Genomic DNA, 18,899 nt, shown 5'->3' with positions numbered 1-18,899 from the left:
GTACATCACTATGTAACTGCACACCTATTTGCGCATTTCCATTGTGTCTGAGCATTTGTACGCACCATGCTTGATTTTTTTTGGTTGTTTGGCGCACGTAAGATCTTGCTGAAAACTGCAATGTTTTGCAGACGCACACAGAGCCACAGCTCAATGGCCTATTTTGACATGGTCTTGGATGTAAAAGGAATCTAGGCTGTCATTATTTCACGAGAAAAACATCGTGCGTCTGAAGCTATTATTCAGAGTTTCTTATTAACCTAACTTAACTGTTACAAGATCCTATCGTTTACTTCACTTTCGATAAGAGAGAGAGAGAGAGAGAGAGAGAGAGAGATAAAGAGAGATAAAGAGAGAGAATTTATTTCACCATTTAAAACAAACTAAAAAGGATCATAACATAATTGATTGGTGTGGGGCAGCGAAAAAACCTCACGGTCATCTGCCCCAGATTCTATTGCAAAGAAAAACAATTAAAACGGATAGAAAAAAACTGAAAATCAACTATGCATAATTAAAACAACACTGCAAAACAAAAACAGAGACACACCACAGAACCAACAGCAGAACATTTTTTTTAACCAAATCAAAAATCATTAACAATATGATGCAAAAGAAATCAACAACCATACATCCATCACCCTATTCACAATTATCTGAACGGCACTTTTCTTGCACAAGTCCACTTTTCAATTGATATATGAGAAATATTTATGAGACTTAATTTTTTTTATATTGTTTAGTAGTTAATTCCAAAAATTAGGTTCTCGAAATGTTAATTTTTTTACCTTTTACTGTTTTGGTTCGAGGCAAGACTAAGTTGTCCTGTGATGATCTAGTATTGTATTTGTGTACTGTTAGGACTTCGTTGAAATAGCCATTAAATATTTGGGGAAGAAAATTTGTCTAATAGTTATGCTTGAACTTAACTGTCTGTAATTGATAGACTTGAGATATATTTAGAATATCGTTTGCTCTATAAAGTGTAGTTAGTTTGGTATATTTGTTACTATTGGTAATTAGTCTTGCTATTTTATTGTGAATAATATTTAATGGTTTTAAAACACTATCTGATGCAGAAAATTATGTAAAGATGATTATGGCATGAAGGCGTGCACTGAAGGTTTAATTTTTTTGTTCTTTATTAAATTTTTTGTTTATTTATTATAAATCGGCATTCAAACAACCAGCGTTTCTTTGTTTGTTTATCACAATTGGCGTGAAGATAAAAAAGTTTAGCTTGCACATTGATGAACCTCATGTGTGCTGGTGTCGCACTTTCCACTAGGCTATATGGTATGTATATAGGCAGATAATCTATAGATTTAACCAAGAGGATTTCCAATTTTATTTATTAAAATATTAGGCCTATCCAAATTACAATGTTTTATAGGCCTATTTTGGTTTAAGTTATCATTTTGCCACTCAGCCACTATACAACTATTGACCTAACACTCACCTTCGGTTGCAGGCCTAGCCTACAGACTAGGCTGGTCTATACATAACAGCTGTTTCTACAAAATTACCAGACTGAAAACAAATAATTCTGACCTTTTTGGTAAGCAAACTAAATTGAACCGCGCTTTCTAACCTCTATCTAAAACCAGCACAAACACAACACCCAGACATCACGCATCAAACTCACTACGATGGGCTGGCCTTCGTCGGTATCGCCAATGCAATTTTAGCTTGGTCCTTGCTTCTTAAAAGACTTAAAGTGTAGATCTCTATTCCTCGCCCTCGGTAGGTCGGGTAAAGATTTCTGTGGGGGCACGGAGATTTGAAAAGGAATTCTACTATCACCATCGGACAACCACTGAACCACAGTAAAATAATTAAGAAATGATATAGGTGAGAAATACAAGGATTACCGGTATGTAATTTCATACCAAATTACAGAAAGTGGGGATTCAAGGAGTATCTGTATTTTAATTCAACCACAGTTGAATGAGTATATGATGATTCCTATACTGATTTTACAGTTACACCTAACCAGCGACAGAAGATATTTACAACAGCGGTTGTAGTCAAGGTTTTACGCAACATGGCTCACAAAAATGTTGGCGGCATTCGAATAACGATCACAATCCCAAGCGATAGGCTACTAAAGTTAAAATTGTTTTTCGCGCTAGTGTAGCGTTTTTTTATGAAACAGAGGCTAATGTGTTTTTGAGAGCAACTGGCGCTGGTATTATGAGCAAATGGTGTGTAAGTTCCTTAACCACTGGCACGTATGTTTTAAACCACTGGCGCATAAGTTTACTTTTCAATTTTGGGGGAAAGGTAAACGCAAAAAATCTCAGCTATTAGCTGTACAAACTTAGTACTTTAGCAGTATGGTCCCTGTACACCAGATTAGAAAGTGTGCTGTTTTTGGGTCACAAATCCCTCGCGTATTCAAGACCAAACAATAGCCATTATATGCACAATTAATTTTTATCTTCCGCACACTTACCAAACTTTCCAATCTGGCCTGCATACGGCTGTATCAGCTTATAGCTTTAGCCTACATTATTTTTTAATGATTTAGGCCTATGTATTACATGGACCATAAATACATAGATCATACATTCATGTAATTGTCGTGATGCAAATGTTGTTTCACATATTTCATTTTTCTACGCAAGAAAGGAGATAGGGTCCTGCGCACGTAAATGAAAATGCTGCGTGACGTCACGTGTCAGTAGCTCAACTCAAATACCTACCCGCCAGTGGCTCAAACACTCGAACCTCAATCTCGCAAAAACAGTGGCTCGAAGACTACATTTTCATATTGCTTTATTTAGCATAAGTTGATAACTTATCGGTAGCCTATATGATATGCAAACATTTTGTATGAATGTTGGAACACTGCTAAAGTGACGAGTGATCGTGTAAACTGCACTTGTAAATAAAAAAACGTTGAACTCCGGTTTAGAAAGATTTTTTCGTGTCATTTGTGCCAAAAGTAAGGACAATTGCCGTTTACATTATGAAAAAAGCTAAATATGACGATCAAGTAGGCCTACTGTTTTATTTTGAAGTAGTATATAAATATAAGTATAAGTAAAATAAATAAGCTTACAATCGAAATTTTTATTCCAATCAGCCACCTTATTTATTAGTAGGCTAATCAAAAAATTAACCACAACTCAAAACATTTTCACTATTTTACGCTCAGTGTATAGCAGATCATTAAGCTACTGTTTAATACGCTACTCTACAAGTTAGTTTAAACTTACAAGGCGAGTCTTTAAAGCTGACTTGTTATCACTGACTTAATGCATGTTTTCAGCATCATATGAGCAATAATTCCACCGTAATTGGCTATAAATACATTTGCAAGTTCAAAACTAAAAGGGTATTTCTATTTCTTCTCAATGATCCAGACGCGTAGCTCGTTTATTGGGCCGGACGTGAAATCTCCACGGTTTATTAAACAGAGTCAGAAATTCTTCGCCCTTGGCTACCAATATGGTAATGTTAGCACTGTGTCTAGAAAGAATGGTGCGCTCTTGGAATTAATCAGTGATGTTTCTTGAAGCAACGTTAACAGTGAGGCAGTCTCTGAGTCCGATTTTGAAATGGCAGTCTCTGAGTCCGATTTTGAAATGGCAGTCTCTGTCACGTCTTGTGCGTGTAAAGTCCGTTTATAAGCCACTGTATGTTCTATGGCTTGACTTTCCTCTGTTCTCCCTTTCCTCTAGCTGTACGATTCCTTTCTCCTCGCCCCATTTGAAGACACTGGTCTTATGATTCGCGCAGTTTTACCTGCCGATCGTTATTATTTTCGTATTAACCTACCGGGCGGTTGTTTCTAATTTTTATTGTCTTTCTAACACGCCACACCCTGGTGATTATAATCGAATGAAGATAATTAGAAAAATGGACAACACGTATTCTTTCTTTGTTCATTGTCATATAGCCGATAGCCTATTCGTGTTTTCTGCGTTAAAATATCACTTCATGTGTGCCAAACTTACAGTACCTGCTGGATTGCTATGTGGTGGAATACACCTCAGCCCCATTAAGCGTAAAATGTTACCAATTAGGGGAGGGTGCGGTAAAGCGGGCCACCTAAGGCTTAATCGTTACAATTCACTGATTTCACCAAAACATTTGACTTGTTTGTTTTGAGAGTTAACTCTAAGGTATTTCGCTAATTTTTGAAGTGCCCTTTTATTGATTGCTTGCTTTCTTACATAATTTTTTTTTTGATTTAAAAGCACCTCCAATAGTCCACTTTACACCACACATGTGGGGTAAAGTGGACCACCGTAAGTTTTGAGTAAACAAGGCAATTTGTTCCACATCACAATCAATTTATTTACAAATTGTCATCATAAGCGAAGTAGTTATGAAAGTAATCGCAGTTCACCATCAATTTTTAAAAACATAATTCACAAATAAAGTTGTCATCCTCTTCATTACACCCAGAGCAGGCTTCATGCGCCCATCGCATGCATTTGGAGCACTGGATCCACCCATCATTCTCGGATGATTTGGAATACAATTCGTTGCAGTAAAAGCATTCTGCATCTACATTGTTATCACTTTCATCGACTGTGTCCTTCTGCTGCATTGATGACCTGGAAACCTTAGCTTTCTTCATAGAACGCTTTTTCGATGAACTTGTTTTACTGCTGTTGCCAGATACCGCGGATTGGCTACGATTCGTTGCAGCCAACTGCTTCTTGTATGGTGAACTGGTTAAAATAGCAGTTGCACCTCTCTTAGACTTCCTCTTTTGGCGAGTGTGAGCTGCTTTCGGCATAGGAAGCACTTCAACAGGACTTATAATTGTGAAACTGGAATTTGCATCTTCAGGAGAAGACGGTTAGGCTACATCTATTGGCTGTGCAGGTAACGATTCAGGCATCTCGGGAAGACCAGCCGCATCTAAGCCAATATTTCTGCCATCACACAAGTCAATGCTAGTTGAACTAACATTAACGGAGTAAGATTCGGTGTTGGTTGGAACAGGATCAATAGGAATATCAGTAACATCCGATGGAGCAACCACTGGTCCACTTTACCCCCACCCCTTGGTTACTATTATTTTGACAGTTGGCCGAATTTTGGCTAGTCAGTAAGCGGAATGAACCTATGTAATGCGTACGTGATACAGTAAAACTCCTTTATACCATTCAACCAAACTTCTACCTTATGCATGTAAAATAAAATCTAAGTTACAAGACATACCTTTCAATAGATCAGAGAGTACAAAAAACGAATTCCGTGCCTTTTCTTGATTTTTTTTCCACGTAACCTCGAATAATGGCGTCTGCAACCACGTTATGTCATGCTTCACTAAACTTAGTGGTATCCGCGCCGTTAAAAAACTTTATTAAGAAAATAAGAGGGGTGTGCCACTTTACCCCGTTGGTCCGCTTTACACCACCTTCCCCTACCATGATATAGTTAAAATTTAATGCAATTGTTTGAAATCAAAAGTACTGTAAGTTTATTAATAGAGTCGATTTAAAACTATATATTATATTACAAATAAATTAACCCGTTTGATGATCTTATTCAAAACATCCAAAGATCTAGCGTAGCCCACTGTTTCCCAAAAGGCAAGGTTACAAAGAATTGAAATAAAACTCGATTGCTGAGCTAATTGTAAATTGAAAACGTTTGCAATATTCGCTAAATCTTGATTCGTATTTTATAAGTGTTTTAATAAGTTGGTTTTCTTTTTGTATGAGTAACTTTACTATAGCTTATAGGCTTATACATACAAGTTACAAAACCGAATTTAGGCTTATAATGAATAAAAAAAATAACCCAAGTAAAATGTTGTTTGTACCCAAGTAAAATACTATTTGTAAAATAAGCTGTCACTTGGGTTATTCTACGTTATTGGCGTATGAGTTATTGGCCTATTTTTTATATATATACATATTCCTATGCGTTATTTGCCTATATATTATATAACAGGGGTGGCCAGACCTGCTTCATGCTCGAGCCGCATATTACCAATTCGAGCTTTAAAAGAGCCGCAACACAAACATAATAAAAAATACGAATTTATTCACTCACAACGAAGTGTAGCTATTGATAAACATTCGTGCTGCGTGGTGATACTATGAGTCTCCACCTGGGCTTCACCAACTCTTTTTGCAATTACTGTATTAGTGTAACCGTAACCGAGACTTAAAACTAGGTCAGCCCTGAGGTACAGCTTCAATCTGACAGTTTACTTAACTACAGTGTACAAGTTAGCACACTTCTGTACAATAATGTCCTTTTTGGAGTGTAATTTGATTATTGCTAACAATCAGTCCATTGTTACTACGTGTGATAGAAAGCATTGTTTCATAATCTGATCAAACAACTCGTCTAGACAGGGAAAATGCATGTCTAATTCAACAATGCAAATTCATTAAAGAGCCGCATGCGGCTCGAGAGCCGCAGTTTGGCCACCCCTGTTATATAACCTGTTTATTTTAGGGGTTTTACAAGTAAAGTTGAAAATTTGTTAGAAATATCTAAAACAATTTCCTAAAAAGTTATAAACTATTTAAAACATGAAGTTAGTTCCCGGTATATAAATTACAAATTCAGTTACTTATTCGCAGTTGAAGAGAGCTACCGGTTTCTTGGTTACTTTTTCAGTTTCAGGGGTGAGGCCAATACTAATTTGCAGTTCAATTTGGTTACCTAGTGTTGCTGTTAGAATGGTTAGATCATAAGCTACCTGTTGTAAAAGTCATGATACACTTAGCCTAAATTAATAGAAATGCGTGTAAACTTTTACAAATTTATGCATATTAAAAAACATTCAAATAATTTTTATAAAATAATTAAAACTCAAACAAATTACTCTAAAGTCAAATTTTAATAAGTTTGTACAAATTTAAATAAAATTACACAAATTGAACTAACTTCATACAAAGTTATGGAAATTCCTTTAAAACTATGCTAAATCTAATCACTTAAACTCATAATAAATGAAATGTGTTCAAAAAAAATAATTAATATACCTATAAACTCAAATAAATTCCAATTAATTTACGTAAAATCAAATAAGGTTTATATAAAATTGAAATAAGGTACATTTATAAAAACTGTATATAGTTTTGTAAAACTTCAAAAATATCATAAAAATTTAAGTAAATTTGAAAAAAATTTATACAAATTAAAATCAATTTATATAAATTCAAAAATGTTATACAAACCAATTGAAAGGAGTTCGTTTGTATTTGATTAGATTAATATAAGTAAGGTTGTAGAAATGAACATATTGATAAATAATTGATAGGCTTCTACTATTCTACTTATCAGCCAATTTGTCGATTACCTATATTGTGATATCAGTCATTTGGCTTTATTAATCCCATAAGTGGATCTCTGCCAATTCTGTATTACATGGACGATTAATCTGTAATTGGTAAATTTCTCTACGGTGTATCGTATCCCGAAACAAAAAAATGAAACATATTCAGATAAACTCGTGTATTTTTTAATGAGTTCAGTTAAAAATCAGTCACGGTACATTAATATACTGCACTTCAGATTTTATTCTTATCGTTTAAAGATGAAATTAATACTTTGTACATAATTGTCATGGAACTTTGGCTAAAACTTTCAATCCTAAAACTTACACTTAAATTATTTTAAAAAATTTTCAAAATTATAAGTTATATTTATTCTGTAATAAGCCACATAAATTTATAGGAGTTTTACCATCTAATTTACTGTACATCGTTATAACTGTTTGTATATTATCATTTAATTTTATGCACGCATTGCAAATTTTTAAAATTTACCTTAATTATTTTAATCTTTTTAAGGTTTCATTGTGTTATTTAAATTTAACTTAAACTATAGAGATGAAAAAGAAGCTTGTGCTTCTGTATACAGTAGAAAAAGTCTGTGCTTAGTTTTTTCGTACCAATCTATACCCTAAAGTTTTTGTGACGCTCGTCATGCAATATACAATGCTTTAATGCTATCCAGTTGTTTTCACCTAGGCAGCTATGCTACGCTGTTTGTACAAAGAGCCAGGCGCATCATTGACGTGTTAAAGTTATGCGAAACATTCGCAAAGTTAGATGAAAAATGCAACATCATGTCAAAATGAAAACATTTCCCGGGTGACCTTTCTTCCAGTGCTTGCGTAAAATTCGTGTCATTAAGATGTCGGCAAAAGTTCCAAGCAATAAATGATTCATGCGTGAGTTACGACTCGACATTAAGAAAATATTGTTTGAATAAATATTTCTGGACATGCGTTCTCATTTCATGCGCTAACTATACACAGACGCATGACGCTAAAGTGCATGATTTGAAAACAGCAGTTGCATGTTTCCTGTCGAAAACCGCCTGAGGTTCACTGTAACATCAAATATCCTAAGTGTAGTTTTCAAAATTGGATTTTGGAAGCTCAGTGTGTAATAGGACTAAAATCTTGGCAATTACATAAAAATGGAAATATATTCTTTAATGTATACCAACAAAGTTAACAATAAACCAGAGGTTAGTTGTAAACTTTTGAATTTCTACGCATATATCCTATATTCATGCAGTGGCTAAAGCAGGACTATTTCAGGTGTTAATTGGTATAAAAAAATTTTAATAATAAGCTATAGCCTACAGTCTATTCAACTGTTCTTACGTCTTTATGTTTATATAGGTGAGTAAGAGTAAGTCGATTATACTTGAAAACATGTTGTTTCAAAATGTATCGATTGTATTGCTCCTTGCATGTTTGATTGCAAATGCACAAAATCAAGCGCTTAATGATTCGATAGTTAGCCTTTCGTCAAGCAATAAAACTGAGGCTAATTTTACAAGAGAAGACAGACTGTGCGTTTTTGTTCACGGATTTCACCTAAGTAGCAAAGAAAGAGAAGTTGAATGTTGTCAACAAATAGTCGAAAAATATGAAACCCGTTGGCGGGCACAGAATAGGCCTTTGACAAGGTATCTGGAAAATTTAAGAGGTTGGAACTGTCCACAATTCAGAGAGGAATGTGAAAGAAAGCTTTTCGCGTTCACTCCATTTACTAAAATGGTCTACGAGTACTTTTGTAGTTACGACAATTATGTGGACCAATGCATGCGAGACGTGAAGAAAATAGTGGAAGCAGCAGAACAACGCAGTGCAAATATGAAAATTTCAACAGGACCATCAACAACGCCTTTTCAAGGAATTTTGAACAATGCTGGAAATGATGCTAAAAATTCAAGTGGAAATCAACAACAGTGGAACGGCTTCATAAACAAAATACCAACAACCCATTTCAGTTTGGACGAACTACTTGACCCTTGCCTGCAGGTGGCACAGTACGAGGCTGAAGGAGACCATCGGGGTAATTTCCACGAAGTTTTGAGTATTGCAATTCCTTTCTGCGATCTAAGATGGCAAGGCTTCACAGGGGAGTACTTGTTGGAGTATCGCGTTTCTCGATGGACAACGTTTTCAACAAAGTAAGCAAAAATGAACAACAAAAATTTATTTCAAATAGACAATTAGCGTTAAACACACATTCACGCAGTCTATAGGGTTAGCTATTCATAAACCCTGAAGTTAATACGAGTGCGAAACTGATACAATGTTTTTTTATAAAGGTGTCGTGTCAACATTGGAGTCATTCTGGCCGTCAGTGCCTTACTGGCTGTGATGATAACCTTCGTCAATATCATTGTGATAATAGTTATACTGCGTTTATCAGGCGATGATCAAAACAGCCAGACAATCTACAGACTTTCACTTGCAATCGCAGACCTTCTTGTGGGCGTCATTGTAATTCCAACGTGTGCAAACACTTTGGCCACATTTAGTTTGTCAATATTTGAGCCTGGCGATTTACAGTTACTGCAAGGATTTAACTACCACCGAAACGCATCCATGTATGTAAACCTAACCAGAAGGGCCGGACAAAGCAGCAACTTATTTCCAGCGGGGTATGTTGATTTTGTGGGTTTTTTCACCACAGTTTCACTTTTTGTTTCCGTCTACACGTTGGCAGGTGCCGGATTTGACAGACTCATAGCTGTATATCGTCCGTTGCGATATCAAAAACACAAAGCAAAGAAAGTGGCTTTATTAGGATCCATTTTTGCATGGTTCTTGGCAGCAATGTTTGCAATTTTGCCCATATTTGTTCCATCGTTTGTATACACTTTGACACTTAATTACATTATCACTATTGGAGGATCCCTGTCACTTGTTTTACTATCAGTGGCGTTTGCTATTCCATTGGTTATTGTTTGGGTAGTTAGTATAGCGACTTTCGCTGTTACGACAAAACATTCAAAGTTTCGACAAAAAGTTTCGATGAATTCTGACAATAATTCACACCGATTCGAGACACAACTTGCCCGTACATTAATACTGATGGTTGGCTTCTTTTCACTTAGCGTGGTGCCTATTTTCGTTTTGATATTGGTGTCGAATTTTATACCGGCTCTGCGGTTCCACCTGCCACATCAACTTAACCTAAATGCAGCCACGACCTTTCTTGATTTCCAGCTGGTCGCTGCCATACTCTTCCTTTGCAATAGCCTATGGAACTTTTTCATATACAACTATCGAAACTTGAACTTCCGAAATGATGTTAAACACATATTCAAGGTTACCTTGGAAAAACTGGCATTACTTCCTGTAGCGATTCAACAATTTTGTGCTTCCAAAGGATGTCCGATTACAGGAGAAGAGCATCTCTAGCATCACTGTCAAACGATACAGCTAGCAAGAAATGTTCAATTACCGAAATTACCAAGAACTCCACTGGAACTGAGTTAACAGCATCTCGAACACCAAACGACTTCAGTTCAACTTCTCAACTAGCATCCACAAGCAAAGTTAAACCGTCAGCAACAACAAATGCATGCACAACGTTTGCAACTAACAATCAGACATTAGATGAAACTTGCGTGCAAACCGTCACAAGTTCGTCCAAAGATGAAAGTAAAAATACAAAAAAACAAAAGGCTGAAAAGCAAGACAAAAGGTCGGACACCTCGATGGCATCTGAAAATTCCATTTCCAAATCAATGGTGATTGATGTAAACGCCGACAGATTACATTTGTCAGTGATTGAAAATATTGATGAAGAAATTGTTCCGAATGCAAGTGACGCTGAAAACGAAGAAAATAAGAAAACCTGATCCCGGGGAGTATGTTTTCTGGATATAACGTTGAAAAACTCAATTTGTTGAAAAATGGCTATCTTATGTTAGCTACGTTTATTATTTTAAGATCTACTATCTCATGGGAATTAATAATACTGTAAGAATGATCTGCTTTTATACTGTACTGCCTATAACTACATAATTTAACGAATTTAGGTTGGAAAACACCTGCTGTATAAACATGGCAGTTGTTGTAAATAAATGTTTAATAAACTTGTACCTAATCAGTTTTCTTGGTGTTAAATCAATACTTACTCTGTGCAAACAAATGTAGGTTTGTTTAGTTCATTTATATTTTTATTGATCTATAATTTTGGAACACTCTTTCATTCCATGTATAGAAGAAACGTTTCCCCGAATTCCGTATTACATATGCTGTATGCTTCAATGTAATATAGAAAAATGTACACATTGTGCTTGTCTTTTCTGTGAATACCTGATCTATATTTACGTGGAAAGTTTTATGTAGAAATTATTTCCCGCACGACACTTTAAACCCAAAACAAAATATTGCTATTTTAGGCAATCTTCATGTACAATAAATGAGTCTTTTTAACCATAATAATTTGCTCATGGAATGAACATATCTAGTGATGTAACGCTTTCCGGATGCGGATGATATCTCATATACGTCATCGATGACAAACCGAGGTTTATACATAGATTGTTAATGTAATCCATGTTGCGCATTGCGCAACGAATAGAAGATGGGATCATGATGCAACGTGACAGGTTATTCGTTACCCTATAGACAAGTCATTCTAGTGCCAAAATTTCTATTCGCAGGCATTTATTTTCGTAAGGGCCATATATTTAATTTAGCAAATATTTTGCGAAGAATTTCACTTGTTTCCTGTTTTGTACGTGACTGACTCCACTTCCGTCCAGATTATTGTATTTCTGCGCAATCTGCAGTATATTGTTCCAATAATATCTAACATAGCTATTTTGCTGACTTTTCCTCACTGTCTATACTTTCTATATTGATCTCTTCCAGACACGTCATGATATCTTTTCTTTATTTTGCATTCTATGCTTGTTGGTGGTATTTTTGAATTACATGCCAACGTAAATCGACGGATATAAGCTATTTATTATTGCCAAAGTGGTTGAAAATAATCTGAATTTAAAAAAAAAGAGTTCAATGAACATATGCACTGGCAGCTGAAAGTTTTATTAAGACGCAACAAAGACGTGTAGACATGTTAAACAGAATTGAGCGTTCCGTCTTCCAAAGAGTTGTAGGCTACTTTAAGGCCTGCGATTCATCAAGTTTCTTTCATTATTATGTAATTTGTGTTCGATTTACCCGTAGTAAAGCAATATATATATATATATATATATATATATATATATACATACAAATTACATTTGAAATCGGGACACAACATTGCCCATTTGTACACATGCATTCATGAGTGTAAATTTCTATAAGTTATGGGTGACCCTTAAAAGCTTATACTTTCGTCAAATCACACCAAGATTTTCATTATGTCCTATACTAAACCCTGTTGGTCATCGTTTCTTTGATAAACTGTAGAGTGTAAAGCTTAGTGGTTTCAAAAATACAACCGGGAAATACATGGGCTATCTGGACGATTTAAGAACAGCATAGGTTACAGGAATAGAGCAACAAGTGACAACGTGAAGGGTAAGCTTAAATATCATAAACGGCTTGATGAAGGTGATTGGTTGCCTGCTAGAAGAGAAAGGCCGTCTTGAATGACCAAATCAAAGTTCTTTATCATAATCATGGGGCAAGATAAAAAGCTGTTTTCGGATATTTTCAAAACCAGAATTCTGAAAGAGGCAAAGTCCAGATTTCCAAGCTATTGCTTTTTGCTTTACTAAGAGAAATCTCGTGTTCATCTAATTCTTACAGAATGAAAAGCAAAACGAAAAAATCTCAATTACAAAAAATGCTTTCTGTTCAAACTGTACACATATAATAAAACCCTCAGTTAGCGATAGTTTATCGGTTTTGTACAAACATAAATCTCTGCACTTAGCAGAAACCTAAACTTCCTGTTGTTAGGGTAGCTTGCGACTTGCTTTCTTCTCGCCATGTAATCCATAGCCGAAACAGTTTTTGTGATGATCATCATGCAAGATAAATTGCTTTAATGCTGTCCATTTGTCTTCACTTCGGCAACTATGCTATAGCCTACCCTCTACGTACAAATATTCACATCAATGATCTGTTGAAGTTATGCCAAACAGCATGCAAAGATAAGACGATAAGTTCAACAACATGTTACAATGAAAACATTACCCGAGGTGACTTTCCTTCCCGTGCATGCAAAACGCTTGTGTTGTAGGCTACCTGGATGTCGGCTAAATGTCAAGCAGCATGAGCCGCACGTAGGTACCGCGCTACCGAAAGAAAATATTGTTTCAATGGACATTTCAATTATTAGTTGTCACGTTTTTTTTTTAAATTCATGCGCTAATTATAGCACTTAATGCCAAAGTGTATGACTTAAAGACTGCAGTTGCATTATTGTTGGCAGAAACAGCCGGATGGTCGCTGTAATATCAAATTAATCCAGTTAGCGAAGTTGAGTGTGCGTGTTGACAATTTTACCGTAGAAAAGATTCTTTTAGTGTTCCAACAAAATTAACATTAGACCAGAGCTTAGTTGCCATTTTTTTGCATTTCCACGCATATATCCTTCATATGAAGTGAATGTAAGGACAGATATTGGCATGCGTCAATTGTCAGGAATGTCACTCAACGGTGTATGCCTTCATTTTTATAGATGAACAAGTCGACTAATTTTAAAAACATGTTAATTCAAGGTGTATTGGTTCTGCTTTCGTTTGCATTTGTGATTGCAAATGCTCAAACCCAAGCGCTCAATGGTTCCGTAGCTTATCAATCATTAAGCAATGAGACTAGAACCAACTCTACAAGAGAAGACAGACTGTGCGTTTTTGTTCACGGATTTCACCTAAGTAGCAAAGAAAGAGAAGTTGAATGCTGTCAACAAATAGTTCAAAAATATGAAGTCGGTTGGCGGGAACATGGCAAGCCATTAGCAAACTATCTGGAAACTTTAAGGGGTTGGAACTGTCCACAATTCAGAGAGGAATGTGAAAGAAAGCTTTTCGCGTTCACTCCATTTACTAAAATGGTCTACGAGTACTTTTGTAGTTACGACAATTATGTGGACCAATGCATGCCAGACGTGAAGAAAATAGTGGAAGCAGCAGAACAACGCAGCGCAAATATGAAAATTTCAACAGGACCATCAACAACGACTTTTCAAGGAATTTTGAACAATGCTGGAAATGATGCTACCAATTCAAGTGGAAATCAACAACAGTGGAACGGCTTCATAAACAAAATACCAACAATCCATTTCAGTTTGGACGAACTACTTGACCCTTGCCTGCAGGTGGCACAGTACGAGGCTGAAGGAGACCATCGGGGTAATTTCCACGAAGTTATGAGTATTGCAATTCCTTTCTGCGATCTAAGATGGCAAGGCTTTACGGGGGAGTACCTGTTGGAGTATCGCGTATCTCGATGGACAACGTTTTCAACAAAGTAAGCAAAATGACTAGGATGACACAAAAGTTTTGCTTAATTTGGCAAATTATTATCTTTAAATACCCATAAGTGAACAGACCCAAGCTAACAATAATCCCTGAAGTTAATGGGAGTAATCTACCAAGCTAATACAATGTTTTTTTTTTATAAAGGTGTCGTGTCAACATTGGAGTCATTCTGGCCGTCAGTGCCTTACTGGCTGTGACGATAACCTTCGTCAATATCATTGTGATAATAGTTATACTGCGTTTATCAGGCGATGATCAAAACAGCCAGACAATCTACAGACTTTCACTTGCAATCGCAGACCTTCTTGTGGGCGTCATTGTAATTCCAACGTGTGCAAACAATTTGGCCACATTCAGTTTGTCAATATTGGAGCCTGGTGGTGTACAGTTACTGCAAGGATTTAACTACCACAGAAACGCATCTACGTATGTAAACCTAACAGGAAGGGCTGGACAACACAGCAACTTATTTCCAGCGGGGTATGTTGATTCTGTGGGATTTTTCACCACAGTTTCACTTTTTGTTTCCGTCTACACGTTGGCAGGTGCCGGATTTGACAGACTCATAGCTGTATATCGTCCGTTGCAATACCGTAAAGATAAAGCAAAAAAGCTGGCATTACCAGGGTGTATTTTTGCATGGCTCCTGGCATCAGTGTTTGCAATTTTGCCCATATTTGTTCCATCGTTTGTAAACGCCTTGATACTTTATTACTTTATAACGACTGGAGGACGTCTTGCACTTGTTTTGCTGCCAGTGGCGTTTGCAATTCCACTGATTGTTGTGTGGGTAGTTAGCCTAGCTACATACAAGGCCACAACAAAACATTCAAGATTTCGACGAAAGCTTTCTTTGAGCGCTGAAAATGGCTCCCGTCGAATCGAAGCCCGACTTGCCCGTACATTAGTACTGATGGTTGGCTTTTTTTCATTTAGCGTGGTGCCTATTTTCGTTTTGATAATGGTGTCGAACTTTTTACCAACCCTGCTTTTCCATCTGCCACGTCAACTTAACCTAAATGCAGCAACGACCTTTCTTGATTTCCAGCTTGTCGCTGCCATACTCTTCCTTTGCAATAGCTTATGGAACTTTTTCATATACAATTATCGAAACTTGAACTTCCGAAATGATGTTAAACACATATTCAAGGTTGCCTTGGAAAAAACTGGTATTACTTCCTGTTGCGATTCAACGATTTTGTGCTTCCAAAGAATGGCATATCACGGTAGACGACGCTTATCTTCTCTACCAACCTTGTCTTACTATACAACACGCAAGAAGAGTTCAACTACCGAAACCACCAAGGATAGTGCTGGAATTGATTTAACAGCATCCCAGCTCCCAAGCGTTTTCAGTTCAACTTCTCAACCGGAAAACACTGTCGAAGTATCAGCAACAACAAATCGACGCAGAACGTCTGCAACTAGCAATCATACAACGGACGACACCTGTTTGCAAGCCGATGCAAGTAAGGCCAAAAATAAAAGTAAAAATACAAAAAACCAAAAGCATGAAAAGCAAAACAAAACGATGGACGCCTCAATGGCGTCTGAAGATTCCATTTTCAAATCGATGGTGATTGATGTAAACGCCGACAGACTATTTTTGTCTGTGATGGAAAATATCGATGAAGAAATTGTTCCGAATGAAAGTGACGCAGAAAACCAAGAAAAGAAGTAAACTTGAGCCTATAGGAATATGCTTTTTGAATGTAACGTTGAAATAGCTCAAGCCAGCTTCTTTCGCTTGAATTTTTATTGCTTGATAAATGAACGACAAACCTATGATGAAATTTGACTTCATTCACGCATAGAGTCCATTAGTCTATATAAGGTATGTGCCAGGGCCTATACTTTATACTGTGTTACATGGTAACTGGTAACACAAATGCATGCATGATCTATGTCCATACTGTGTATTACGATTGTACAGTAAACTTTAACGAATTTAGCCTTAAGAACGACTAAAACGAAGACGTTTTTGTAATAAATAGCCTACTTGACATTTTATCAGTTTTGCTTATTAGTGATTCAGCAGGCCTACAGTTTATTTTAACAAGTGTGAGTTGTTAAGTTTATGTGGCCTCCAGGTTATATTTAAACTCTTTTAATGTAAGGTCATTAAGCAAACTTTCTATTTTAAAATCTTTAATTCGTAATGGTGTATTGTAGGCATTGTTGCTTTGCTTTTTGCCAAGCTTTGTTTTGTTGATAGAGTATTATATAAGTAGGCCTATTGTTTTGGTTTCGTGCATATGGCATATAAGTGCACAACTTTGCTGCATGTTTTAATATTATATAAAGAAAAACGTAATGCATCATGTGTTTTCTGTGATTATCAATTTTATAAGTTATTCGTGCAAAGTTTTCTTTAGAGTTCGTTTTCTGCATGCATGACACTTTTAACCCAAAATAAAACTTCGTATTTTAAGGCGACTTGCATGCAAATGAATCGTTGGAATTTTAATTTTAAGTTGCTCATCACACGAACGCATCTTATGACGTATATATGATTTTCTGTATAATGGTGACATGTCACACATGCAACGTCGAGGACAACTAAGCCGTATGTATATTGATGGTTTGCGTAATCCATGCTACGTATTCCGTTATATAGAAGGTGATATCATGATGCTATATGTGACGGGTTAATCGTTGCCCAATAGAAGAATCATTCTAATGCCATATATTTCTATTACTTGCAGATATTTTTGTTAGTGCTTTATTGTTAATTTAACAAAACGTTTGTGGAATATTTGACTTGTTTGCTGTTTTATACATGACTGCTCACTCCAGTTCAGTCCAGATTTTTGAATTTCTGGAAAATCCATATTGTTCCGAAACTATTTTGCTGTGTTTGTCACTGTCCGTACTTTCTACCTTAGTTTTTTAACATACGTCATGATTTTAACATACTTGATGTTTTGCATTCAGATACGTTTGTTGTTGTATAATAAATTTACGTACCATTGTAAATCGATGTAACTATTCTTACCAAAGTGGTTTGAAACAGTCGTTGTTTCAAAAAAGAGGTCAATAGAAGCATTCACTGTTGGTGATTAAAGAAAAGCACAAATAATAATAAGGCTATAGAAACGTATTTAAAACGCTAACAATGTTCTAAGCGTATACCATCTTTCAATGAGCTATACCGCGTGAAATTCGTGAAATTTAAAGTTTTTGCATTCATTTTAGAACACGAGTTCGAGAAATTTCTCATAATAATGTCTAAATTACACCTAAAATCGTGACAACCCGTCGTTAAAAAATGGTCATCGTATAATTATAATAAAAAGGAAATTATTAAGTCGATTAAAATTTTTTTTTATCCTGTTAGAAATGCAGTAATGAAATTTAAACATGTACAGTAATAAAAATACGGTTATCAAGCACGTTTATAAGTTGTGAAAAGCTGGCGCAAAGTTTTAAACATTCACAACACGCAAAAATGGTAGTTTTATTGTATCGGCAACAGATTTTTATATGTGTGTAATATAGTTATTGATAGAGCAACTATCGTATAACTTCAAAGTAAACTCAGAATAAAAATAAAAACTTAAATAAAACAAGACAATATTCTAAACTTCTAGAATTAGCCATAAATGATATCTTTGCTGTATCTCTGCAATTAGGTGCCCACTTGCATCTTTGACATATAAAATAAGCGACATGATATAATTTCACCGACATTTTTTAATCAACATGTTGCGTTATTCTTGTTTCTTCGGAGTGCTGGCTGCTATCGAAATGATTGTACGGAGACACTTCGTTGTCACCTTGTCGTGACGTCACACAACTCTCTCCTCGTATACGATTATACAAGGCGGTCAACTTAGCGATCTTCGCTGCTCTGGCGTACATCTTGCCTGTCGACATGCGGAATTCTCGATCGCGGACGCTGTATATGAAATAATTCCAAAGGCTGTTGCACAAAAGTAACACCATAATAACCAATTCGGCTGAAACGAGATTAATTGCCGACTGTTGGTTCAGGTTCTTTGGGTCGTTGTGATGGACATTTGACAAATCCTTGAAAAAAAATATTGTTGTTGGAAGAATACTGAGCGTAAAGACACCCACCATGATAGCCAGAGTCAATGCAAGCCTTAGTTCAACTTGGCCTTGAACTTTTCGCCATTCTTCGCTTATATCTGCCCAAGCTCTTGTCAAGTGTCTTGAAGCAATTAATACATGTCGCTATAGCAACCCGCTACCTC

General features: G+C 36.1%; 2 protein-coding genes across 2 annotated transcripts; both read left to right on the top strand.

Annotated features, from left to right (window-relative positions):
• Positions 1 to 8,625: 8,625 nt before the first annotated feature.
• LOC143445506 (uncharacterized) lies at positions 8,626 to 12,386 on the top strand. The gene is made up of 2 exons (XM_076944653.1): positions 8,626 to 9,414; positions 9,556 to 12,386. The coding sequence occupies exon 2, from the start codon at positions 10,624 to 10,626 to the stop codon at positions 11,095 to 11,097; it is 474 nt and encodes a 157-aa protein (XP_076800768.1). The 5' UTR covers positions 8,626 to 9,414; positions 9,556 to 10,623; the 3' UTR covers positions 11,098 to 12,386.
• A 1,259-nt stretch (positions 12,387 to 13,645) lies between these two features.
• LOC143445486 (uncharacterized) lies at positions 13,646 to 17,658 on the top strand. The gene is made up of 2 exons (XM_076944623.1): positions 13,646 to 14,671; positions 14,827 to 17,658. Exons 1-2 carry the CDS (start codon positions 13,881 to 13,883, stop codon positions 16,361 to 16,363), a joined length of 2,328 nt encoding a protein of 775 aa, XP_076800738.1. The 5' UTR covers positions 13,646 to 13,880; the 3' UTR covers positions 16,364 to 17,658.
• Positions 17,659 to 18,899: the final 1,241 nt, after the last annotated feature.

Source organism: Clavelina lepadiformis, chromosome 2 (assembly GCF_947623445.1).
Source record: "Clavelina lepadiformis chromosome 2, kaClaLepa1.1, whole genome shotgun sequence".
Classification (NCBI taxonomy): domain Eukaryota; kingdom Metazoa; phylum Chordata; class Ascidiacea; order Aplousobranchia; family Clavelinidae; genus Clavelina; species Clavelina lepadiformis.
The sequence above is the reverse complement of the archived record's forward strand: the minus strand, read 5'-3'. Positions and strand labels throughout refer to the sequence as shown.

What these genes read in the sequence shown, in the direction of transcription:
- LOC143445506 (XM_076944653.1), top strand. Translation starts at nt 10,624, where the DNA reads ATGTCCGATTACAGGAGAAGAGCATCTCTAGCATCACTGTCAAACGAT.
- LOC143445486 (XM_076944623.1), top strand. Translation starts at nt 13,881, where the DNA reads ATGAACAAGTCGACTAATTTTAAAAACATGTTAATTCAAGGTGTATTG. An exon ending in TGGACAACGTTTTCAACAAA is followed by an intron (nt 14,672 to 14,826) that starts GTAAGCAAAATG and finishes TTTTTTATAAAG; the next exon opens with GTGTCGTGTCAACATTGGAG.